This window comes from Equus asinus, chromosome 8, assembly GCF_041296235.1.
Source record: "Equus asinus isolate D_3611 breed Donkey chromosome 8, EquAss-T2T_v2, whole genome shotgun sequence".
Lineage (NCBI taxonomy): Eukaryota > Metazoa > Chordata > Mammalia > Perissodactyla > Equidae > Equus > Equus asinus.
In genome coordinates, this window is record NC_091797.1 from 46,025,676 (window position 1) to 46,053,492 (window position 27,817).

Below are 27,817 nucleotides of genomic sequence, written 5' to 3' on the forward strand. Positions count from 1 at the left end.
ACTCCTCATAAACATAGAAACAAAAATCCTCAGTGAAATATTAGGAAATCATATCAAGCAATATATAAAAGAAGTAATACAACACAACCAAATGGGGTTTATCCCAGGAATGCAAGGCTGGTTCAATATTCAAAAATCAATCTAACCCATCATATTAACAGATAAAGAAAAAAGAATCACATGATTATATCCATTGATGCAGAAAAAGCACTTGATGAAACTCAACATCTACTCATGTAAAATAAAACCAAACCCAATCCAAACAAAAAATCTTAGCAAACTAGAAATAAAAGAGAACTTTCCTAACCTCACAAAGAGCATCTATAGAAAACTACAGCTAACACCATACTTAATAGAGAAAGAATTAAGTTCAGTAGAAAGATAAAATTACTACATCATACTGGAAGTCCTAGTCAGTGCAATAAGGCAAGAAAACTAAATAAATGGATACAGGCTGGAAGGAAGCAATAAAACTGTCTTTATTCACAGACACCATGATCATCTACTTAGAAAATCCCATAGAATCCACAAAAAAATTCTAGAAACAAGGAGTGAGTTTAGCAAAGTCAAAAGATAAAAAGTAAACATACAAAAGTCAATTATATGTCTATATATGAGCGATGAACATGAGGAAATCATTTTATTAAAAAAATACCATTTACAATGGCTCCTGATAATTAAATAGTTATAAATCTAACAAAATATATGTAGGGTCAGTATGCTACAAAAAACCCAGTATGCACAGAAAACTACAAAACACTGATGAAAGAAATAAAAGGTGATCTAATTGGATAATTGAAGAGATATGCGATCTTCATAAACTGGATGTCTCAATATAGTTAATCTTTAAATTTGTTTTCATTTAATGAAATATTTATTGAATACATTAACCCAATAAAACTTTAATATCATGTGGAAAGTCACATAAGAATTATAAGAACATTCTCCAATTATTTATCTTAGGAACCATAGAGAAATAAACATGGGAAGAAGATCAAGGACAAAATTTTAAAATATTCTTAAGTATATTTCTATAGTGCCAATCATTAATCTTAGTTATTAACTGTAATAAGATATTTTTGATCATCCTACCTTTGGGGATATTTCATCTGTCAATAAAATCATCTTACATTAAAAACATTGAAATATGATGATACATTACTTTGATTAAGGATTTTGCATTATCTTGAACATTTGTTAACTTCGTAAAAAATCATGGACTTCAGAATTCAGATTACAAATACAGTTTAATGGATATTCATGTTAAATGATATGGCAAATGCTTTCTCTGTGTCTATTGAGATATTTTTTCCTAGCCTATTAATATTGTCCATTAGAATGATTGATTTTCACGTGAAACCAATCTAGCATTCATGGTGTAAACACCACTTGATAATGATGTACTAAAAATTTTTGAATGCATATAATGAAATTTGCCATTTTAACCATTTTTAGGTGTATAATTCAATGGCTTTTATTATATTTACAATGTTGTGCAACTCTCACTACTATTTATTTCCAAACTTTTTTAATCATCTCTAACAGAAACTCCCCCCATTTAGCAATAACTCCCCAGTTCACCCCACCCTCCAGCCCTGATAATCTATAGTCTACTTTTTGTCTCTGTGAATTTTCCTATTCTGTGTATTTCATGTAAGTGGAATTATACAGTATTGTCCTTTTGTGCTTAACTTCTTTCACTGAGCATAATGGTTTCAAAGTTCTTCCATGTTATAGATTATATCCAAATTTCATTCTTTTTTATGGCTGAATAATATTCCATTATGTGGAGATATCACGTTTAGTTTATCTATTTTACTGTTGAGGACAGTTGAGTCATGTTCACTTTTGGCTATTGTGAATAATACTTCAATGAACATGGGAATACTGGTATCTATTTGAGTTCCTATTTTCACTTCTTTGGGGCATATACCTAAGACTGGAATTGGTGGAGCATATGGTAATTCTATGTTAAACTTTTTAAGAAATTACCAAACTGTTTTTCACAGTGGCTGCACCTTTTACATTCACACCAGCAAAGTATAGGGTTCTAATTTCTCCACATTCTTGCCAGCACTTATTTCTGGTTTTTGGATTATATCTGTCTGAGTAGGTGTGAAGTGATATCTCATTATGGTTTTGATTTGAATATCCCTAATGACTCATAATGTTGAACATTTTTTTATGTGCTTGTCCATTTGTATATTTTCTTTGGATAAATGTCTATTTGAGTTCTTTGCCCATTTTTTAATTGGGTTGTTTTTTGATGTTAAATTATAAGAGTTTTTAAATATATTCTAGATATTAAGCCCTTATCAAATATATTTTCTCCCACTCTGTAGGTTGTCTCTTTATTTTCTTGATAATAACCTTTGATATACAAAACTTTTTCATTTTTATGAAGTCAAATTTATTTATTTTTCTTTTGTTGCTTGTGCTTTTGGTGTCATATGTAATAATCCATGGCCAAATCCAAGGTCATAAAAATTTACTCACATGTTTTATTCTAAGAGTTTTATGGTTTTTAAGCTCTTAGATTTAGATTGTTCATCTATTTTGAGTCAATTTTTGTATATGGTGTGAGATGAGTCCAAATTCATTCTTTTATGTGTAGAAATCCAGTTGTCCCAGCGTCATTTATTAAGAGATGTTTCTTTCTCTGTTGAAAGATATGGGTACCCTTGTCAAACATAATTTGGCCTTAGATGTATGAGATCATTTCTGGACTCTCAATTCTTTTCCATTGTTCTGTGTGTCTATCTTTATACCAGTACCACACTATTTTGATTACTCTAGCTTTGGAATAAATTTTGAAACAAGAGGTGTTGGTCTTTCAAGTTTGTTCTTTTTCAAGGTTGTTTTGGCTCTTCAAGGCCCCTTTTATTTCCATATGAATTTGTGGATCGATTTTTCCATTCCTGCAAAAAAGGTTGTTAGTATTTTAATAGGGATTGCATTGAATCTGTAAATTGTTTTGAATACTATTGGCATCTTAAAAATACTAAATCTTCCAAGCCATGAATATGGGAGGTCTTTTCATTTATCTATGTCTTCTTTAATTTCTTTCAGCAATGTTTTGTAATTTTTGGTGTACAAGTCTTTGACCCTTTTGGTTAAATTTATTCCTAGGTATTTTATTCTTTTAGATGGTATTGTAAATGGAATTGTTTTCTTAATTTCCTTTTTGGATTATTCATTGCTGGTGTATAGAAACATAATTGATTTTTGTTTGTTGACATTGTACTTTGCAACTTTGTTGAATTTGCTTATTAACTTTAGTAGCTTTCTTGTGTATTCTTTGGTGTCCTAAATATAGGATCGTATCAGCTGCAAATGGAGATAGTTTTACTTCTTTCTTTCCATTTACATGCCTTTTATTTCTTTTTCTTACCTAATTTATTTGGCTAAAACTTCCAGTACAATGTTTAATAGCAGTGGTGAAAGTGGGCATCCTTGTCTTGTTCTTGACTTTAAGAGGAAAGCTTTCAATCTTTCACCATTGAGCATGATGTTAGCTATAGGTTTTTCATAAATACCCTTTATCATGTTGAGGAAGTTTGCTCCTATTCCTAGTTTCTTGAGTGTTTCTATCATGAAAGGGTGTTGAATTTTGTAAAATTCCTTTTCTGCATCAATTGAGACAATTATGTACTTTTTTCCTTTCATTCTATTAATGTGATGAAATACATTTATTTTTTTAATGTTGAATGATGCTTCTATTCCTACAATAAATCCTACATGGTGATGGTGTATACTCATTTTAATGTTTATTGGATATTCTTTGCTAGTATTTTGTTGGGGATTTTTGCATCTTTATTCATAAGGAACATTGGTCTTTAATTTTCTTTTCTTGTGATATCTTTACCTAGCTTTGGCATCACAGTAATAATGACCTCATAGAAAGAGTTGGGAAGTATTCCCTTCTGTTTTAGGAGAGTTTAAGAATGATGATGTTTTCTATTTTCTTCTGGGGTTGATTGAAACAATTTGTGTGTTCATGGAAATTTGTCCACCCCTTCTAAGTTATTTAATTTGTTGGTGTACAATTGTTCATAATATTCTCTTAGAATTCTTTTTGTTTCTGTAAGGGCAGTAGTAATGTCTCCACTTTATTTATGATTTTAGTTACCTGTGTCTTCTCCTTTTATTCTTTGTCCAGCTAAAGATTTCTCAGTTTCTCAATTTTGTTGAACTTTTCAAAGAACCAACTTTTGGTTTCCTTGATTCTCTCTACTGGTCTTTCTTTTTTTTTAATGCAGGTGTTATAGCTATAAATTTTCCTCTGAACACTGCCTTTTCTGTATCCCATGAGTTTCTTATGTTGTGTTTTTGTTTTCGTTTAACCTTTAAATTTTTTCTTATTTCCCTTGTAACTTCTTGTTTAACGTATCTGTTGTTTAAGAATGGGTTATTATACTTAAGATTTAATTATCTCTAAGGAAATCTGTAGGTTCAATGCAATGCCTACTGAAATCCTGGCAGAATATTTTTATGGATATAGACAATCTGATTATAAAATTTATGGAGAAAAGCAAAGTAACTACAATAGCCAAAACAATTCTGAAAAAGAATAAATTTGGAGGACCCACACTACCCAATTTTAACACTTACTATAAAGCTACAGCAATCCAGACAGTATGATATTGATGAAGGGATAGGCACGTAGACCAAGAGAACAGAATAGAGTCCAGAAATAGATCTATACAAATGTGATCAATTGATTTTTGCAAAGGTGCAAAAACAATTCAATGGAGAAAAGATAGTCTTTTCAACAAATGTTCTTGGAGCAACTAGACATTCATATGCAAAAAATGAACCTCAATTTACACCTCACACCATATACCAAAAAATAAAATGGATCATAGATCTAAAGGTAAGTGTAAAACTATAAAACTTTTAGAAGACAATATAGGAGGAAATCTATAAAACTTTTAGAAGACAATATAGGAGGAAATCTTCATGATCTTAGGTTAGGCAAAGATTTCTTAGACATAACCTCAAAAGCACAATCCATAAGACAAAAATTTAATAAATTAGACTTTATAAAAATTAAAATTTTTGCTCTGTGAAAGACACTGTTAAGAGAATGAAGAGACAAACTTCATAGTCTAGACCATGAGAAAATATTTGTAGGTCATATATCTAACTAAGAAATTGTATCCAAAATATATAATGAACTCTCAAAAATCAATGTAAGGAAACAAAAAACTCAATAATCAATCAGCAAAAATATTTGAACAGATACATCACCAAAGAAGAAAAATAGGTGCAAATAAGCATAAGAAATAATGTGTGCAAATCATTAGCTATTAGGGAAATACTGATTAAAACCAGATTGAAATAACAATTAAAATTAATAAAATTTTGAAAAGTTGACAATATCCCCTTATGGAGAGGATGCAGAGCAACAGGAACTCACACACATTGCTGTTGAGAATTCAAAATGGTACAGCTGTCTGGAAAACAGTTTGGCTATTTCTTTAAATATACACTTATGACCCAGAAATTCCATTCCTGGGTATTTACCCTAGAGAAATTAAACTTTTCTTCACTAAAACTATACACAAAAATTAATGGCAGTTCTATTCATAATTACCACATCAACTCAAATGTCTTTCAACGGGTGAGTGGATAAACAGACCAAGGTACATTCACACCATGGAATACAATAGAAAAAAGAAAAAGAAAGAGCTATTGATATATACAACAACATGGATGAATCTCAAAGGCACCGTGCTAAGTGAACGAAGTCAGTCTCAAAATTTACGTATTGTATGGTTCCATTTATGTAACATTCTGGAAAAGGCAAAACTATAGGGGTGGAGAATGGATTAGTGGTTGCTAGGGTTTGGGCTGGGGGAGGGTGTGACTAAAAAGGGGCAACACGAGGGAGCTTTGGGGCTGATGGAACTGCTCTGTATCCTGATTGTGGTAGTGGTTGCACAAACCTATACATGTGTTAAAATTCATAGAGCTGTTCACAAAAAATGTTGGAAAACATGATCTAAGTAAATTTTAAAAAGTAAGAAACAACAAAAAAACCCAATTACTCTTAACACCTTTAGTCATGGTAGTTAAACCTAGCATATTTGTCTAAGTAATATCTGTGAAACATTCAAGTTGTATCACAAATATACATGCACATTGTATAGAATTCACAACCCCTTGAAAGAATAATATATACAATTTATCCATTTATAGTAACTGAAGCATAGTTTCATTATTTTAAACAAGATCTTATAGTTTTGTGTGTGAGTGTTTGAGGAAGATTGGCCCTGAGCTAACATCTGTTGCCAATCTTCCTCTTTTTGCCTGAGGAAGACTGTGACTGAGCTAACATCTGTCCCAATCTTCCTCTATTTTGTATGTGGGACACCACCTCAGCGTGGCTTGATGAACAGTGTGTAGGTCCACACTTGGAATCTGAACCCGTGAACCCCAGGCCGCTGAAGTGGAGTGCGTGAACTTAACCAGTATGCCACTGGGCCAGCCCCAACTTATAGATCTTTTAATTTTACTTTTATAAGATCCTGTCTGTTATACATAGAATTTATTTGATCCTTACTACATGCAGTAACTCAGCCCCTAGTTATAATATTGTTTTTATGAGCACATACCAACATCATCTGCTTCATATTCATTCACTTTATGATGGGTACTGGGAATATTTTGTGAACAAAGGGCAGGGACTGCCCACGAGACAGGAAGTGCATGTGTCATTCTACTCTGGGAGTACACTTAGCTGTAAATTTATTGGGTAATAAAGAAACCTGTCCTTGAGATAAGTTTTCATGACAATAATCCTGTAAGGATTGGCCATGATTTCTCATCCATTATGGGAAGCATAGTATAGTAGGGGAAATTGCGTACATGGAATTTAGGTTCTGGTCCTACCACCATTTTTTAGGACCAATTATTTGACTTCTCTGGGCTTCATTTGTCTTATCATTAAAACATAACTATTTTCACTTTGAAGTTCTTCAGTGTTCTTTGATGATGTATCTACATGTGTCTAAACAGTTATGTCCTATTACTTGTGTGTTTCTTTGTTTTTAACCTTATTGTTGACACTATTTAGCTGTCTCAGATCTTCCAGATTTTCCCAGAAAGATTGGCTAAGTTTATAAAAAATAGTTTGTTTTGATCAATGCTGTTCTTTATTCATTCATTTATTGATTACTGAGGAGCACTGTGCTAGGTACTGGAGAATTAGAGATGAAATTATTTTGTCCTCAGAGTTATGGTCTCTTGAAAGAGAAAAATAATTATAATAGAGAATGATAAGTGTTATAATACATGTATGTTCTGGAGGCAAGTGGATACAGCTAGGGGACAGAAAATGACTACTGGATGAGACTATGAAGCCAGGTTTTGAAGTGTGAGTAGACACAGAGCAGCAAAGATGGAAAGATGCTGAGATGAAAGATTGCAGTTTCATATAGCAGACTGAAGTGAGTGTATGAGGAGTGCATGGGAGAAGTGTCAGGGCCAGACAGTGAACAGCATTGTGTGTCATACCACATGGTGGATTTTATCCTGAAGGAGTGAGGAGCCTGATAAAGGAGTCTAACAAGGAACAGGGACATGATCAGACGTGCACTGGAAAAAGTAGGTTGTATGTCTGTGTGGTAGGGATATAAATAGGAATGTTGATCCTGGAGACCAGTTTGAAAACCATCACACTAATCTAGGAAAGAATGATGCATGACAGTGGGAAGTTAAGAAGAGAATTCAGATTCAAGGAATATTAAAGAGGTTGAATTGCATGGACTTGGAGAAGAGTTGGAGGTGGTGGGTACATATTTACAGGACAATTGACCACGTAATATGATGCTGCCATTTAAAGTAATTAGAAGCCACACTTCTGCATGTAAGTAGCTGGCAAATGTTGCCCTCAGGACACACAAAACCCCTGAGAAGGCAGCTTCTAGGTATTGATTTTATTATTTTAGAGAGGGAGACAAAGAAGCGTCAAGAAGTTACAGAATTTTGTGAATGCCACACGTCATGTTTTAGGAAGAGTAATCTAATAGTATCTTGGTTTGGAGATGAGGAGATTGGAGGCAGAAAGACCAGTTAGTGAACCATTTTAAGACTAGAAGTAGTAAGAAGACGAGAAAAAGTAGTGGCTCTGCTTTAAACTGAGGACTACGCCAGTGGGAGGACATTAATGTGTAGGATGGGAAAGCTACTGATATCTTTGGGTGGAGCGACATCTCTACTCATGTCTGCGAAGTTGACTCCAAGATCATAAATAATGTAAGTCACCTTGGTGCTATAGAAATACAAATGCTTACATATGTTTTTTCTTGGTCTATCTGACTAGAAATATCTATCCAGTCTAGGTAACCAAGTTACAGCTCAAGAAAGTAAAATTCTCTTTCATAGAAATATCTGTCTACATAATCCATGGCAGATGAAATGGAGAAATCCTTTTTCTGTGGAGCTCCCTTTTTCTGCTCTAACACTGCCAATATTACCTTCCTGTATGAAACTGAAATTGCTGATTTACAGTTTTTCCAGACAGGTTGTAGTTTGGAATTAAATTTGGGAGATACTCAGCTCTGATCAATAGCACAGTTAGAAACTAGATCTCAGGATGGGCTAAGACTGAGGATGTGTGTACTCTTTTATAATAGGTAGATATTTAATGAATTTTTCTTTTTGCTTATAAACAACAGAAATTTATTTCTCACACTTCTGGAGGCTAGACGTCCAAGATCAAGGCACTGGCAGATTCTGTGTCTAGTGAGGGCCTGCTTCCTGGTTCATAGATGCTTGTCTTTTCACTATAACCTCACGTGGCGGAAGGAGTGGAAAGACTTTTCATACTTTACTCCCACGGTTGGGGAGAGGCCCCTCCTTTGGCCTCCTGGGAAGGCTGAATCCTGCTCTGGCTGTGTGATGGAGATCTGAGTGGACACTGTCAACTAGTGGTGTGACCTCGGGCAAGTCACCTGTCCTCTCTAAGCCTTAGTTTCCTTCTCTATAAAATGAGAGTAGTAATGGTAGCTATCTAATTAGAGCAATGGGAAGATAAAATCAGTTAGTTCATGTTAAGCACTTAACTCCTGTTAAATAATGTTTATTCATCTACGTATTTGATTAATATTAAATACAAGAGTGTGCTATTCCCACCTGTTTGTAATAGTCAGTTTTGGTACATCTAACTTCAATTCCAATGACCAGGTGATTATACTTAAAAATAAAGTATAAATACAATCTTCTTTGACTAATTATTCTTCCCTAATTAAGGACATTATCCCAAGTATAGTCTTTATTTTGCCATAGGGTAAGTGGAGGGAGATTGGGAAGTGGGAATACAGAGAATACAAAAAAAATTCTGTTGTATTAATCAGACTGTGCATTTGAGAATAAACTTTCTTACAGGGGGATGTTCTTTTTTTGTTCCTATTTATTTATTTATTTTCTTTTTTTTTTAAATTGCAGTAGCATTGGTGTATAACATTATATAAATTTAAGGTGTGCATAGTTATATATTTCAATTTCTGTGTAGATTACATCACGTTCACCACCTAAAGATTAATTGCCGTCCATCACTACACACGTGTGCCTAATCACCCCTTTTGCCCTCCTACCTCCCCACTTCCCCTCTGGTAACCACCAATCCAATCTCTGTTTCTATGGTTTGTTTGTCATTGTTTTTGTCTTCTACGTATGAGTGAGATCATATGGTATTTGACTTCTCCCTCTGACTTATTTCACTTAGCATAATACCATGGGGATGTTCTTATTGTTCAGGTATATTAAAGAAACAAACATCAAAAATGATCCAAATGAACTCAACAATCTTATCAAGAAAAATTCTGATGTGGTAACATGGACCCCGCGACCTGGAGCTACTCTTGACCTGGGTAGGATGCTAAAGGACCCAACAGACAGGTTTGTATTCAATATGTGTAGAGAATAAAAATGGCTTGTGAATTTTCTCAATTTTATGACAAAATAAAGGGCACACCCATGGCCTCTTGACAGGTCCCTATTTGTAGGAATGTACGTTTTTGTTGATTAGCATACTGAGCTTGTTATGCAATAAGATCCACACATCATTTCTTAAAATGGAAATCTTACTATTTGAATAAAATATACTAAGTATCTTTCAAATCTAGAGGGGAAAAACCTGAGTTTTCCCCTAAATTTCTCATCCTATATAATAATTATGCAAATATTTTCCTCATCTCAGATCCTTGAGGATAAAAGGTGAGGAAGTTTTTTCTATTAATGGTCATTATAATGTACAGCTCAAAAAAAGTTGTCTTACGTAAGTAAAAAGCAATAAGCTTGAGAGTTAGTTTTCATATCAGTGTAAACATTACCCACCTGCCTGTTAGACGTTTGAACAAGTAACAATGCACTGGGAGGATAATTCAAGAAAAGTTCTGCTGTGGCCTTAATTCGGCTTCTCACAATTGTTCATCTAGATTCCTGCAGGGGCCCCTGACTTCACTCTGTGCCTTCTCCTCCTCCACTCCCCTTTGATCCATCCTCCATGCCAGCCTTTTTCCATCTGGTGTTTATAATCCATTGGTGGGTCATAAAATCAATGGCACTGATCATGATCAGTGTTTTTGAAAAATGAAATAGAATAGAATAGACCTGAGTACATTGCATATGACAAGTGTGTGTTATTTCAGGAAACTTTTGTTTCACAGGTACCCTTGGGATGTTGACCCCCAGAGTCTTGATGTAAAATGTAATTTGTACTGAGATCATAGGCAAATAGTTTGATAGTCCCTCCTCTACATGGCTGCCAGACTATCCTTTTTAAAATGCAAAACTGTTTCTGTTCCTTCCTTGTTTAAAATTCTTTAGGGTATCCCCAGTACCCCCAGGATAAAAGTGGTTTTTATTCTCCAGATCAAGGATGAGAAAGATTTTTAATTATTTCAGGTGTTAGCAGGGCATTCAAGAGCGTTTATCATTTGGCATTAGCTTAACTCTTCCATCATCTCTCTCCAGTACTCCAGATGTACCCTATGGCAGTCGTTCTCAAACTTCAGCGAACAGCAGAATAACCCAAGGAGCTTGTATAAATGCCGATCCCTTGGCTTCACCCCTGGAAATTCTGATTCAGTAGATCTGAGTTAGAGCCCAGGGATCTGCATTTGTATCATTGTGTCACACCAAAGCATTTGGGGTAACAAGAGAGTCAATTGTGTTGGATTCTCAGTAGTAAGTCAAAGTCTAAGGGAGACTAAGTGCTTAACTCTGCCTCATGAGGGGAGGAGGAGACAGGAGAGAATAGGAAATGTGGTCAAGGAAAGCTCAATCTGAAATCTGCGGCATTTGAACGAGGTCTTGGAGGTGAGGAGGAGGCTACAAGTAGAGTATTTGAGAGTGAGAGCAAGCGAGAAAGATTGAGAGTCCAGTCGGAGAGAATGGCATGTGCTGGAGAAGGCAGATGTAAATAGTATCATTAGTTTGTTGAATGCAAATACTTCGAATAAGTGGATGTATACCATTCATTCAGAAGTAGTTTATTGAGCTCCATCTGTATACCAGACATCATACTAGGTACAGGGATAGAGCTGCGACAAGGTCCTTCCCTCATGAAGTTATCCATCTACCTGGGTATGGGGTTGGTAAGTAAAGGCGAAGGAAAAGGACAAGACGGGAATGCCATGTTGGGGCCAGGGTTGGAAAGGCCTTGTGAGACAGTCCAAGGAACCTGCCTGTGAGTAAGGAGAGCCTGAGAAAGTTATAAAGCAAAGAAGGAACATTACTTTGTGGTGTTTTAGAAAAACCATTTCAGTTTGCAAGGAGAACATACTGGGGAAGAGGAGACAGGTAGGACAACTCTACAGGTAGAGTCAGGAAGGTGAGTGGGAGGCTGTGGCTTTATCCCAGAAGAGATTAGTGAGGCTTTAAACTGAAACAGGAGAAAAGAACTGGAGAAGCAGATTTGAGATATTTTTAGAAGTTAGAAGCTTTAGGATTTGGTAAGTAATTTATTACAGAAACCAGTGCATCAGTAGCTTTGCCTAAGCAATGGATTGAAAGTGTTGAGAAGTGGGACATAGAGACCTACCAGTACTTGCCAAATCTTTACTAGACAGGCATCTATTTCCCTCCTTATATTTCTCTTATCCAAATCACACCCTATTCCATTCTCAGGGTTCAAGATTCCATGTTTCCTGCAATGATCCCTCTTCACACTGGATGGATAGAGCTCTAGGAATGTCAGAGAACTTCAAATTGCTGACTGGGTTTCAAGATAAAATTTCCCATCAGTCTGTCAGCTGTGGTTTGATCAGTACACTAAGAAGACCATATATTAGAGACAGAAAATTCTGGATATATCTCAAAGATAGGCTGAAGTCATTCATATATGTTCAGCAAATATTTCTTGAGCCCTCTCTATGTGCCAACCATGGTCGCTACTTTCATCAAACTTGAATTCTCATGGAGGGGGCTGTGGGACAGGAGTGAGCAGAAATCCGCAAAATCAGTATGACCACAGTATAGTTAACATTTCCATCATTTAGTTATTGGAACCAAAAGTGTCCAGATCAATGATTTTCCAACATTTTTTTCCCAGACGTGGACTTTTATCTTCAAATGTGTTCTGACTTGGAAAGCCATCACACTAAACAATTAATAGGAGCTGCTCTGGTTTAGGGTGGGCTGGGGCCACCCTCACCTGTCCCCTGAGGTGCTTCTGTGAGACCCTGGGAATCATCTGGGCAGTCTTAAAGCTACTGTCTGATTGACTGTTGACATTTCGGTGCTGACTTTTGTCTTCCATATTTATTGCTTTCTTCTTTCATCATTCTCTCACCTTCATGTCTTTAAGCAAGGGCATCATAGAGCCTCCAGAAGGGACCAAAATTTACAAAGATTCCTGGGACTTTGGACCGTATTTGAAGATCTTGAATGCTTCTATAGAAGATGAAATATTTCGTCACTCATCCTGGATAAAAGAGTACTACACTTGGGCTGGATTTAAGGATTATAACCTGGTGGTCAGGGTATGCTGTTATTTGTCTTTGCTTTCTTAAATTATGGAACTATATGAAAACCCCTTAGTATTCTAGTTTATTTCTCCATAAGCACTCATTAAGCCTTGAACTGCCTTATTTTTAGAGAGCAGATTTGACAATGTGATAAACAATCCCTTGTTGAAATTTACGGAATGTTCTCAAGTCCAGCTCAGTTTCTCTTTGGAGTATTTTTTCCCCTCCTATCACCACGTGTTTGTTGTTGTTTGTTTCTGCGAGTGTTTTGTTTTGTTTAGCATGGCAGAAATAGCTATTTAAACTGCAGAACTAGAAGGTAGGATCCACCCAAGAGGTGGGAACCTGGAGCAGGGTGACATAGAAGCATGTAAGTCTTATCTGCAGCTGTGGTAAGGACTGAGCTGCACAAACCATGACGTTTAGCCATGAGGTTAAGTTCTAGATCTAGGCTGAAGATATCGAACTTAAATTAGCCCCAACACATACACACAGAGCTCACCAGCCAAGTAGTTCAGGCTATAACCCGGTCACACAAGCCGAGGACATATGCAAAAGCAAATTAAATACTAACAGGCAGGAAGGAGTGTGAGAGTAAGAAGCAGCCAGAAGTGGGCCGGGAGTGCCTGCAGAGTCAATGAATAACCAGCCTCTAATATGGATATTTTCTCTGGCTTCTATTTCATGCCTGAGGTTGTTCCTGGGAAGCAAAGTTTAGGGATGGCATCAGGAAATGGACAACATTCACACTCAGCCCAGGTTTATCTTTCAACCCCTGAACGTTAATACCAGGCAACACTTGCCATTCTCAAAAATAGTGATTCCTAAAAACTTAGGAGTTTTTAGGGGGTCAATGCAAGTTGTGACAAAGTTTTTACTGGCCAATAGTGAAATAAGTATGAGCATGTCTATGAGTGTGGTTACAAAGATGTCAACTCTCTTTTCTTGGAATGAATTGTCATTATCCCAAGATTAGGTCATTTCTATTTTTTTAGGTGTTAAAGCATTCTTTCTTTATTGAAATAAAAGGATAGCAAATGTAAGGATTTTTTTTTAGAGTACTCACTTGGCAAAAGAAAATGTTGATATCTCTCTTAGATCCCAAATATTTTTTAGGAAATTGTCTTTGAAATCCAAAGATATGGGAAAATTGGTCTAAAAGATATTTTCAGTTGGACCATTAGTATGAAAAAGAATTTTTTTAACTTTTTATTGAGATTGTGATAGTTTACAATCTTGTGAAATTTCAGTTGTACATTACTGTTTATCAGTCATGTTGTAGGTACACCACTTCACACTTTGTGCCCACCCCCAGCCCCCCTTTTCCCTTTGTCTACATGTTTATGAAAAAGAATTTTTAATGAAACTATTTATGTTTGACTGCTATACGATGATGAGAGACATTCCACATTTTATTCATTCCTTAGCCTGCAAACTTATGGTGGTATTTGATATCTCGTTACTAATAGTACTTAAGATGGTAATAACCTTCCTGTAAATTTGATTCAGTTCGTGACGTGAAGCAGTTTTGCTGTGGAAGACTAGGACTTGAATGCTATCAGTTCAGGAGAGGGGAGAGAGAAAAATGAAGAAAGTGGGAGAAAGAGAAAAGAGGAGAGGGACTCTTTATATTAATTCCAATTCATTGCTATCATTTAAGGGCATTTGGGTCTTACCCATCCTATAATTTTTTAAAGACCTTGACCACCAGATTCATGTGCTTCTTCCCTTTACCATGTTGTCATTTGCACAGATGATTGAGACAGATGAAGACTTCAGCCCTTTTCCTGGAGGATATGACTACTTGGTTGACTTTCTAGATTTATCCTTTCCAAAAGAAAGACCAAGCCGGGAGCATCCCTATGAGGAAGTAAGCAGCAACACTGGTCAAAGTGCTCCTTCCTTCCTTCCTTTCTTTCTTTTTAAATAAACTTTGTATTTTAGAATAACTTCAGATTTACAGAAAAGTTGCAGGGAGAGTACAGAGTATTGCGAACATCTTACTTTACCATGGTACATTTGGCACAACTAATGAGGCAATATTGAAATAATATTATTAACGGAAGTCCATCCTTGCTTCTTTCTGAGTCATTGACAAAGATTGGATTCTCCACCCGCTTACTTCCAGACAGCTGCCGCCTACGCTGCTGTTGGACCTGCAAGCGTTGATCTCTGCTTCCCTTTCTCTTCTCTCCAACGGTGTCTCCTTCCCCAAGGGAACCAAGTGGGTGGCTCTGTAAAAGGAGTTAAGTCAACATAAACCAACACATATTTTGTTGAGTTCCGATTTTGAGCAAACCCCTCACCTGCAGCAGCATGAGGTAAAGGTGAGCCTTGGAGGCAGCCTCCAGATTGGGACTGGTGTCCCACCCCTGCTGATTAGGAGACTTTGAGCAAGTTATTTCACCTGTCTGAACTTTGTGTTTTTTTCCTTTCATAGGGTTTATCCCTGCCTTACCAGTGTTTTTGTGTGATAGTCAAATGACATAATATATGTGAGCATGCATTGTAATTTTAAATTCTACATGAATGTAATAATCATTAAATAAATTAGGCTGTATATTCTGCCCTTGAGCTTATTATGTGTGCCATATAAATGTTTGATGCCTTAATTGTAGAGGTTTCAATGTACCTTCATATACTAGATGTGTTCTTAACGCACATTTTAATAATTTGACTTGTATTTTTATGTTTAGTAAAGTACTTGCTATTGAAGAGAATCTTATGCTGAAACTTCAGTGAAACCAATAATCCACTACCTGCTTTATGGGTCCTAAAAAACTGGGTTTTCCCAGATAGGATTTTCACCCTATGTGAAGCCCCTGTTTTAAACAAAATGAATCTGTTACATTATTGCTTTATTTACCAAACATGTATATAGCTTGCTGTGTGCCAGGCACAGCTTTAAGCACCTTATAAATAGTAACTCATTTAATCTGACAACAATCTTATTAACAGATATTACCATATTCTCCATTTAGAGATGAGGAAAATGCCATAATGAGAGGTTAAATAATTTGCCCAAGGTGGTACAGCTAGAAAATGGTGGTGCGAAGGTTTGACCATGAGCTGTCTATGCATTTGAAAGTCTATCCATTTAGCCACTGTGTTTCTTCTCAAATCTGGACTTACGAAACCTGTAAATTAACATATCTGTTAGCCTTAAAGGAGATTTATCTTTGGAATTTTTAAAATAAGTTCATTTAAAATATTTAACTGAAAAAAGTCGCTTTTTTTTTTTTTAACAATCAAGCATTTTTTGGACTTGCCAGGGCCAAACTGCAAAGGACTTTTCTTTTTCTTATTATTGAATAAATTTGATGTGTGACATTGTGTAAGTTTAAGGTATACAATGTGGTACTTTGATAAATTTACATATTGTAATATGACTGCTGATGTAGCAATATTTATGACATTACATGATTATAGTACAATATTATTGTCTCTATTCATTATACTGTGCATTAGAGTTCTATGGCTTATTTATTACTCATGGCAAGTTTGCACCCTCAAACACTATCTCTCTTATTCCCTGGTAACCCCAGCATTTTACCCTCTATTTTTTACAAGTTGGACATTTTTAGATCCACATATAAGTGATATCATACAGTACTTGTTTTTCTCTGTCTGACTTATCTTCCTTAGCATAATGTGTCAACGTCCATCTACATTGTCACAAGTGGGAGGATATCTTCCTTTCTCATGGCTGAATAATATTCCATTGTGTATAGGTACCACATATTTTTTATGCATTCATCTGTTAATGGGTATTTGGTTTGTTTCCACATTTTGGCTACTGTGAACAATGCTGCAATAAACATGGGAGTGCATATATCTTGTCAAAATCCTGTTTTCATTTCCTTTGGGTATATACCCAGAAGTGGAATTCACAGATCATACGGTAGATCTATTTTTAACTTTTTGAGGAAGCTCCATATTATTTTTTATAGTGGCTGGACTAATTTACATTCTCACTAACAATGTATGAGTTCTCTTTTCATCACATCCCCTCCAGCACCTGTTATCTCTTGTCTTCTTGATGATAGCCATTCTAACAGGTGTGAGGTGATATCTTGTCGTGGTTTTGATTTGCATTTCCCTGATGATTAGTGATGTTGAGCATCTTTTCATGTGTCTGTTGGCCATTTTGATGTCCTCTTTGGAGAAAGGTCTAGTTTTTCTGCCCATTTAAAAAATTGGATTATTTGTCCTTTTGTTATTGAGTTGACTGAGTTTTTCGTATATTTTGGATGTTAACCCCTCATCCAATATATGGTTTACAAAAATTTTCTCCCATTCTGTAGGTTGTCTTTTCATTTTGTTAATTGTTTCTTTTGCTGTGCAGAAGCTTTTGAGTTTGATGTAGTCCCATTTGTTGATATTTTTTCTTTTGTTGTTTGTGCTTTTGGTGTCATGAACAAAAAATTATTGCCAAGACCAATATCGATGAGTTTCTTCCCTACATTTTTTTCTAGGAGTTTTATGGAATCAGGTCTTATGTTTAAGGCTTTCATCCATTTTAAGTTAATTTTTGTGAGTGATGTGAGCTAGGGGTCCAATTTCATGGTTCTGCATGTGTTTCTCCAATTTACCCAGCACCATTTGTTGAAGAGACTATCCTTTCCCTATTGGGTATTCTTGGCTCCCTTGTCAAATACTAGTTGACTGTATATGCTGAGGTTTACTTCTGGGCTCTTTATTCTGTTCCATTGGTCAATGTGTCTACTTTTGTGCTAGTACCATTCAGTTTTTATTACTATGACTTTGTAGTTTAGTTTGAAATCTGGAAGCATGATACCTCCAGCTTTGTTCTTTTTTTTTCTCAGGATTACTTTGGATTTTTAGGGTCTTTTGTGCTTCCACACAAATTTTAGGATTATTTCTTCTATTTCTGTGAAGAGTGCCTTTCATATTTTGATGGGGATTTCATTGAATCTGTACATGGCTTTGGGTAGTATGGCCATTTTAACATATTAATTCTTCTGATCCATGAACGTGGGATGTCTTTCCATTTCTTTGTGTCTTCTTCTATTTCTTTCAGCAAAGTTTTGTAGTTTTCATTGTACAGATCTTTCACTTCCTTTGTTAAATATATTTCTAAGTATTTTATAAATAATAAAATGCTATTGTGAATTGGATAGTTTTCTTTAGTTCTTTTTCAGATGCTTCATCATTAGTGTTAAGGAATACAATTGATTTCTATATGTTGATTTTGTATCCTACCACTTTACTGAAATCATTGATTAAATCCAACAGGCTTTTGAAAATAAGGTCACTTTTTCACAGCTTTTCATAACGCATCTGCTGGATAAAGCAAGCAACAACTCTGTTGCAGATTTAAATGCACCGTGGGGTAAATCATAATGCCTGCCATGTACACAGTGGACTGTAATATGGCTCTCAGTTCCTTTATCTCCCAGCGTTTTAGTGAGATTTCTATGTGCTGAGCTTTGCTTAAGGAGATTATGTCTATACTTGGAAGAACTCCTTTTCTTGCTACCTGGAGCCCTCTCATATTGTCTCTCTCTCTTTATTTTTTGGGGGGGGGGGCGCATTAATTGCCTTTCAAACCCATAAGTATATTTTCTATCACTCCAACTGTCCGTCTTTCCTAGATGCATGGTTTCTGTATCTCTCTATCCTCCTGCTGCAATCTGGATGGGCTCCTCTCTAGTTCTACTGTAAATCTGTCACCCTGTGACATCCCTTAGTGGCTTCCAGACCCCACCCATGTCTTCACCTTTTTTGCTTTACTCCTTTATGGGACTTTCTGCTTAAGTAACTGCTGAGGAAAGGGTGCATGGGAGCTAAACTTTGAGTACCTTCCTGCCTCACTTCGTGTGATAATCTGGGTGAGCACATAATGCTGGGTGGCAAATCATTTTCCATGGACACCTGAAGCCATTGCTTCTTTGGCTTCTAGTTGCATGCAGTGTTGCTTACCCCAGGTTGATCTTTCTTCCTTTGTAGGTGACTTTTAAGAATCAAGGGATGAATCTATATTTACCAAAAAAAAAAAAAAAACCCAAAAAAGACTTTTTCAAGGTGATTTAGGGCTCTCTGTATACGTAGGATTTGTTACCCAGCAGGCTTTACTTGAAGGCAGTGGTTACACGCTTAAATGCTCACAGACTGGCCCAAGGCAGATCTTGTAAACAGGTGGAGCTGAGTGGGGACTGTGTCAAGTGGAAAGCAAATGCCAGATGAGAAGGGGGCAGCCCCTACTGAGTTCCAGCTGATCTTCTGAATTTTCCAGAGAACTTGGAAATCTGGATCTTCATGTGAAATGCTCGAATCTATAAACGTGGAAAGCAAATTCAATTTTTTAAAAGGGGCTGTAAGCTATACAAAACAAGAGCTAGGCTGGGTTTGATCAGGCAGCCACTAGTTTGTTTAAGTTATGAAGGCGAAGAGTCAGGTATTAGGCTGGGGGACCCATAAACACCCAAATGTGGAGGTCCTTGCTCTGGGACATCACGAGCATACTATGTGCCCTCATTCTCCCCTCAAAATCGATTCCATTTCTTCGGAGAATTGTCTGAATGTATTTGGCCTTGGAGCAATGCATTGGCATAGGGAAGGGGTCCATTGTTTCATGTACATAGTTTTGTGCTGTGTGTCCCTACTGTCATCCATTGTACCTACCTCTACTCCTTCCACATCTGAACGCCCCTCCACATACTCTCTGGGATTCTGCATCCTCTGCCCGGTTCTTCTGATGCCACTCATCTGCCTCCTTTCCAGATTCACATTAGTTAGTTGGAATCTCCTGCCTGTCAACAACTCACTTCATTTCTTCTTTACTGTGGCAGTTTATAGCTATATAATTGCTTTGTCAACATTGCAGCTGGATCTGGCAGTGTTCAGAAGACAAGTTATGAATGTGATCTGTCCGTCAAATTACCCCTTGCTTTCTTCACTTCCTGACTATTCTGCATATTTGGGGGTCTCTCTTTCTCCAGCCATCACCTAAGTCTCCATTTCCCCCAGGGTTCTGTGCTCAACCCACTCTTCTTCTCAAGTCTCTTCCTGGGGGAACTCATCTGCCAGCACCACTTGTCTGCTAATGACTCCAAAAATCCACATGTCCTACCTGGACTTTCCCCAGACCCCTCCAACACTGTCAAGCTTTGGATTCTTTATAGTCAATTGCCTACTAGATATCATCACTCAGATTTCCAAATTCTTGGTACCTCTTTTCCAACCTGTTCAAAATTCAACTCATCATCCTCCTTCTCTAAGCTCTTTCTCCTTTTCTATCCTAATTGCTGGAAATATCAGCCCACTAGTGAGTCAAGCTAGAAACGGGAGTGATCTTTGATTCTTTCCTTTTCCCTCATCTCCAAATCTAATCAATCACCAAGAACTTCCCATTTTACACCCTAAATACTTCTCAAATCTGTCCCCAGTTCTTCCATGTGCTGCTCTCCAGATTGAAAGGTCAGAAAGGCCATCTCCCCTCCACTGTGAGGAACTGGGTCCCGATACTGCCTCTTAGCTGGGCAGTCCTCAACCTGACCAAGCTGTGCAATCCTGTTTCTCAACTCTATTGGCAAAAGAACAGATCCTCTGACTTGTGTTTGTAATCTCAGTTCACAATGGATATTACCATTTTGTAGGAATGGTGCAGGAAAGAGAAATAAATCCAAAACGTCAATCTTCTAATTATTCTGTGTCATTTAATAGCCTGTCATTTATGACCGTCTGTCTTTATTGGCATTAGCATGATATTCCCCAGGGAAAAAAAATGTGATTCCAGATGCTGAAAAAGCTCCTGGTAAACTTTAACCCCTGTACTTATGAAGTGTTAGAACCATGTCTAGTCTTGGGATACCTTCCCTTCCTGCTACTTCATGCTCTTTTTATAAATTTTCTCATTTTTTTTTTCTCACAACATTCCTGTAACAGAGGGAACTGAGGCTTAGCAGGGTTAGGGTCACATGATTAGGAAACGCTGGGCTGAGACTCAAAACCATCCCTGCTCATCTTCTAATTCTGTGCTCCTTTGACTATTCGACAGCTTCCATGCCAGGAGTTGGGATTCATTAAAGGTAAGGGCCTTGACCGCCTAGTCGAGGTGTTCATGCTCTACGGCAGGCCTGACATAGAGCGCTGTCAACTTGCAGGCTCTGCTTTGCCTCTGAGCGTTCAAGGAAGAGACTAGAACACTCTACTTTCAGAATAATGGTGTAGCATGCATTTGTTGAAAGCTTACTATGTGCCAGGCTTGTTTTAAGTTTTTTATATACATTGACTCAGTTAATCCTCACAACAGTCCTTTGAGGAACGTCCTATTATCTTCATTTTATAGATAAGGAAAGGGAGGTGCAGATGGTTGCCTGTTTCACACAGCTAGAATCTGGATTTGAACCCAGCAATCCAACTCTGTGCACTTAGCCACTAAGCTTCCGCAGCTCCTGAGCTATTTCCTGTTTTTCTTCCCTCCATTTCTGCTGTGCTCAGGGTTCCTTCTTTCCCCCTCAGCCTGTGACATCTACTCCAGTAGACTGTTCTCCTTGACTCCCCAAGCCCCTGCCATCATAGGCATCTGCTTCTCCCAGGGACACGAGGGGATGGTCCTCTGTGCTGGCTGGGTCACCCCTGCTAGTTCTTCCGTATCTGTTTCAGATTCGGAGCCGGGTTGATGTCATCAGACACGTGGTGAAGAATGGTCTACTCTGGGATGACCTGTATATAGGATTCCAGACCCGGCTTCAGCGGGATCCTGACATATACCATCATCTGTAAGTCTGAAAATGCCTGTTGTATGCCAGGCCACTGCAGAGGATGCTGTGGATACATAAGCAGAGTCACACTGACTATGCCCCCAAACTCTGACGGATGTGTGAGATTCCACCATTAGAGCTTTATTCCTTTGTTAACCTGTTAAAAAGCAAATCCGGTTAGGAAAGTCACATTTTAAAGAGTCATCATTTATACATTCATACAAATGTGTTTCAATCCCTTCTGGAAGCGGTTTTTCGTATAGGAAAGGGAAGAACATTATGAGATGAGAAGGGTATGTGTGCTAAGACGAGAATGAGGCGGGGGCGTTTATATGGCAAAGGTGTGGTCATTGAAGACAGTCATTGCCCATGTCACATTTTTGCCTGTGCCCAATGCTGAGCGTGGATTTGGTGGACTAATTGGTTAAAGGGAATGGCCCACTGAGTTTCTACCTGCCTGCACTTCAAAACCATGTAATTTTCTCATTGCAAAACTATATATCTTTAAGATTATATTTGGAATATTTGAGTTAACGTGTCAGGCCCATTTGCCATTTTTATATTTGCAAACTAATCAGCAAGAGGGAGAATACCTTCTTTATCATTACCACGGACCCTCTGAAAAATAAAGGAATTTAATTTTAAATAAGAAAACCTACTCTCTAGCTTTTGCTTTGAGCTTGCAAGCACAGGTGTGGTTTAACTTCTTTTTTACTTATTTCCTTTTGACTGTTTTCAAATTATAAAAAAACTTTAAAGAATGTAGATGCACGTAAAATGAAATAAGCCTGCCCCACCCATCCCGCAAAACCCTGTGTGTTTCCTGCCTCTCATTCTACCCCTCTCCAGGGTAGCTCTTGATAACAGCTCAGTGTGTATCATCCCAGGCTCTGGGCATATCAACGTTTCTCAAATTTATTTGTTTTTAATGAAACATCCCATATGGTTCAGGGGGAAGGTTATTGTTGCTGTTGTTTTTTAAACATAATCCTAGTACATATGTTCTGTAATTTAGCATTTTTTACTCACAAATGTGTGTTTGGTATCCCTTGTCTTGGGACACACAGATCAACCTCAAACTTTTTTTTTGTTTTTTGTTTGTTTGTTTGTTTGTTTTTTAAGGAAGATTAGCCCTGAGCTAACTACTGCCAGTCCTCCTCTTTTTGTGCTGAGGAAGCCTGGCCCTGAGCTAATATCTGTGCCCATCTTCCTCCACTTTATATGTGGGGTGCCTACCACAGCATGGCACGTCAAGCGGTGTCATATCTGTACCCGGGATCCGAACTGACGAACTCCGGGCCGCCAAGAAGCGGAACGTGAGCACTTAACCGCTGCACCACCAGGCTGGCCCAACCTCAAACGTTTTAACAGCTGTAAAACATTCTAACTTTTAGAATTCTAAGTTTATGTTCAACAGAGCATGTACCTGTCTTCTTGTTCTGGAAAAAAAGACATATAGCAAATTTGGGGGAGATTTGAGAGGTTACTTTTCTTAAGAAAATAATTCCATCTTGGAAACTTTTAGGATATTGATGCTAAAGACTATTTTGTTATATTGTTTTGATAACAAAGGTCCTAAATGTACGAGGATCCCATAATGAATCTCGGGAAGCAGTCACAGCCCATTTATCTTTGTTGCTCTTAAAATGGGATTTATGAGTTTTCTAAATATTTTTCTTGATATAAAAATTATACATATCTACTGTAGAAAATTTGAAAAAGTATTTTAAAATACAAAAAAAGAGTTAAAACCACAAATAATCCCGCCACCTAGAGAAAGCAATTTATATTTAGGCGTCGAGTTAATCTTTCTTTGTTTACAAGGACATACACATGCACTTTTTATAAAAATAGGATAGTATTGTACATACTTTTGTGCCTGTGTGTTTACTGAACAATCTTTGATTTACCTGTAAGTTGTTTCTAGCTTTTCATTATTTGAAGCAATGATTTAGCGAATAAATGGGTAAGTATGTCTTGCATACTTTCATAGTGATTTCTTTAGGATAAATTCCTAGGAGTGGAGCTACTGGATCCAATGTACATGCAGTGAGTAGGCTTTTTTTTTTTCCCCTTTGAGGAAGATTAGCCCTGAGCTAACTGCTGCCAATCCACCTCTTTTGGCTGAGGAAGACTGGCCCTGAGTTAACATCCGTGCCCATCTTCCTCTACTTTATATGTGGGACGCCTACCACAGCATGGTGTGCCAAGTGGTGCCATATCCACACCCTGGATCTGAACTGGTGAACCCCGGGCCGCCGAAGCAGAACGTGTGCACTTAACCCCTGCACCACCAGGCCGGCCCCATGTGTAGGCTTTTGATGGACTCTGCCAAACAGTTCTTCAGCAAGCCAGTTGCCTTCCCAGAAATAATGTAGGAGAGGACCCATTTCTCCACACCCTCACCAATACCAGGTCCTAATGCTTTTGAGTAGAGAACATAAATCTGTATTTTCACATATGAGATTTCCTTAAAGCAAGGCACATCACATTAAAATAAAAATAAGTCACAGTTGTCATGTTTTAAGGAACTGCATTCAACACACTGAAAATGCTGAGGTACACAAACAGCTGAAATAGTACAGAAACATTGTCTCTTAGGGAAAGCTGAAGACCAGGTACTGAACAGATCCTGGCAAAGCAGTGGGCATGGAAGTCTCCAAAACATATTTCTTTGCTTTTTCTCTTTCCAGGTTTTGGAACCATTTCCAAATAAAACTTCCCTTAACACCACCCAACTGGAAGACCTTCCTGGTGCACTGTGAATAGAGCGGACCTGAGATTCCCCAGGTGAGGCACCCTGTGGATCTGGGGGAGACCTTTAATCATACATCCCATCACACTCTCTTTGTAAGCAGGCACTGTACCTGTCAGCAAACCTGACTTTCAGAGGAATGAGAGGAGCTAACATTACAAGAAGAACAGTCAAGTTTAAAAATAAGTAAATAAGATGAGTGGTGAGTGCACCCAGCCCAAAGTTCATAGAATCTTTCGTTTGGGTGAGATGAACATATAGCCAATTAATAAATAAGACAAAAATTATCCCAGGTGGTCAGTGAGTGTTCAGAGCTAAATTATGAACACATTAAGAAAAGAAGCAACAAAAAATAAAGGGAGGAAAAACAAAAACAGAGCAAGATGGAAAACATCGCCTCTCCATCTCCAATAGACCCCTGTCGTTTTCAGGCTGATGGAGATCAGCTTGTCTGGCACAAATCAGATTTGACATTCCTTCCTCCTGCTTGCGATGTGATTTTATTAACTGGATTACAAAACCTGTTTCCATATACTTATTATTGGAAAGATCACATCACATTACTACAAAGAGAGTCAATTTCTTGACTTATGCTTTTATTTATATATTCATTTATTTATTCCACAAACAGCTGGCCCATCACACTGTACTGTAATAATCTATTGTCTCTTCCATTCAGTAGACTCTGAATTTCTTAAAAGTAGACACTCTTGCCTGTGTATCCTTAATGCTTAGCACAGTGCCCAGAGCACACATGATTTTATTCATAATATGTGTTCAAGGAAGGAAGGAACAAGCGAATTCTCTCTCCCACTGTCAGTGTGACTTGCCACTTAAACTAGGCTTCAGTGTCCTTACCAGTAAAATTAAGAATCGAAATAGAACATTCTTTTCCGTTGTAAAGTTCTTTGTTTCATACTCCATTCTAGCACAAGGCATTGAGCTAGATCTTCTAAGTTATGATTATAGGCTAGAAGGGATGCTAAGGAAATTCACATACAACTAGATTATAAGGCAAACTTAATAAGCACTATATTTGTTGTACAAACTAAGCTTTGGGAACACTGAGGAGAGAGAGATTACATCTGACTTTTTGAGATGACCAGGAGGAGTGTTATAGAAAAGGTAGCGTTTTGGTGGAGGATGTGGGAGGAGGTGGTATTAGGAGAGTGTCTTGAAGACTGAGTAAGGTTTTTAATAAGCTGCAGTGGAGGTGAAAAGAATATTCCAGACAGAAAAAGTGGGTGAAGGTAAAAGGTAGAAAAATGCAAGGTGAGTTAGAGCATTGGCAAGTCCTCCTAGTGTGACAGAGAAGTAAGGGAAAGCAGGAAAGAGGTTTTAGTGACCCTGGGAGAATAAAGAGAGTCAAGAGGACTCAATGGAGATGCTGAGCAGGACCAGTCATTGTAAAAAAGCAGAAGGCATGAAAGGTCAGGAGGCAACAGATCAGGAAAGCATTGAGTTCAAGGTCTTGGAGACGGAGCAGTTCTGAAAGAAGATGGGTCAAAGGTGCTTCTGTAAAACTGAATGAATGAAACGGAGCAGAAATAAAGGTAATGGGCATCAGGAGGTCAATGTGTGCATTTTGAAGTTGCCTTATCAAGAAGCAAATAAACTGTGGTGGTCAACACCTCAGACTTGGAATCTGACTTCTTGAGTTAAAATCTTGGTTTTGTCACCTACAATATGACCTTGGGCAAATTACTGAACCTCCTTGTGTCTCAGATTTTCACCTATAAAGTGAATACTATAATAGTATCTACCTCGCAGGGTTGTGTCACATGTGTAAGGCACTTCTAGAAGAGGGAGTGGCATAGGGACAGTAAAAAATAAATATTAACTATATCAACCTGAAAATCGACAGGAAAGTCATGTGACCTATAATCAGTCATTTGAATTCATTTTACAGTCAGAGAATCTGTTAAAAGTTGGGAGGAGTGTCATATTCCAGTTCACATTCCAGGTTTAGATTCTCAGTTAAAGCATCATAGACAATACAACTCGAACTAAAGAGTAAGAATACAATTTTGCCCCAATGCAATAAAAAATTAAAAAGTATTAAAATGAGACTCATCCTGTTATTCAGTAGTAATATGTTTAATTCACAGGGATGCCAAACAATGAAAAATTCAAGAATTTACTGATGCTGCATCTTGAACACAAGAATCTTATACCAAAGAGACTGTGCCTTATTGCCATCAGCAATGGATAACTACATGCTGCAGTTGTGAAATGTTCACACATCTTACATTTGTGCATCACTACATAGCCAGATAATTAATATTTTACTTATTCTGTCTACAATTTTCTCTAAAAGAATGAATGAACCCAAGAGGAACAAATTCCCTATGGAAAACAAAGCATAGCAGGAGATGTGAATCTAAGCATGGAAGAAATAGAACAAGAGAAGAAAAAGTTTCCCGTTACACGATAAGGAAAAAGGAAAGGAGTTGAGGAGTAGAAGTTGGGTTAGAAGAAGAGAAGAAAGAAGAGAAATAGATAAATGAGGGCCCATAAGAAGAAAATAGGAAGGAGAAAAAATTAAGATGGAATTTTAAAAAAGAGAATGTAGAAATAGACATTTTGCTCCTTAATAGATTGATTCTCCAAGTAGGGTCCATGAAGATAGGTTAGTAAAAACGGTTCATGAGCTGTTTTCAGTTTTTCAAAAAGATTTGTTGAAATCATATATTTACCAAAACAAGACTACAGAGGCTGCCCCGAAAGGGAAAATTTCACTCGGACTGAAATTATTTTGATTCAGTGACAAAATTTGTTATTTAATGCACCTTATAAATTCTAACAAATAGATCTTTGATTAATAAAAAATATGAGCACTATTAATAAAACAAGTTTTGTAGACAAAAATCTTTCAAAATCAATAGAAAGATCAATAATCAAGATCCATATCTTGAAAAAATTTAAAAATCCTCTTCTGAACATTAAAAAACATTGTTTCAATGGTTAAAATAGGCAACTAATGTATCTGTTTCTGCTAACCTCTGTAGTTTTTGATGATCTTCGCATGATTAAGACACCTACACACAAATTTATCCCTAGAAAAACATGATTGTTAACTAGGTTTCTGTTTTACTACACACCCCTCTCACTGAGATGAACATCAAAATTGGTTTTCTGATTATGTGTACTACCTCTTTAATTCTAAAGATACAAGAATCCAATCAATGCTGGAATTTATCCCCTTAATTCTCTAAATTCACACTTCATAATAGAAATGCTGACTGTTTACTTCTCATTAAGATCTACATCAATGATGTTTGATTATTCTGGTTCATCTCACACATTATAATAACAAAAGTGCTTGAAATTCAGGAACTATATTTTTTGATTTATAGTATATA

General features: G+C 37.1%; 1 protein-coding gene across 13 annotated transcripts in view; it reads left to right on the top strand.

Moving 5' to 3' along the window:
* The window catches only part of LOC106837858 (cytidine monophosphate-N-acetylneuraminic acid hydroxylase), a 348,449-nt gene extending 321,621 nt beyond the window's left edge, over nucleotides 1-26,828 (top strand). For 12 of the 13 annotated variants that reach the window (XM_070515541.1, XM_070515543.1, XM_070515545.1 and 9 more), the window contains 6 exons: nucleotides 9,763-9,903; nucleotides 12,815-12,989; nucleotides 14,728-14,844; nucleotides 21,603-21,718; nucleotides 24,394-24,490; nucleotides 26,564-26,828. In XM_070515541.1, coding sequence (XP_070371642.1) covers nucleotides 9,763-9,903; nucleotides 12,815-12,989; nucleotides 14,728-14,844; nucleotides 21,603-21,718; nucleotides 24,394-24,469 — 625 coding nt within the window. In that variant the 3' untranslated portion in view covers nucleotides 24,470-24,490; nucleotides 26,564-26,828. Of the gene's footprint in view, nucleotides 1-9,762; nucleotides 9,904-12,814; nucleotides 12,990-14,727; nucleotides 14,845-20,994; nucleotides 21,026-21,602; nucleotides 21,719-24,393; nucleotides 24,491-26,563 lie in introns of all 13 variants that reach the window. The other variant, XR_011505176.1, reaches the window with a different exon arrangement.
* The last annotated feature ends 989 nt before the right edge of the window (nucleotides 26,829-27,817 follow it).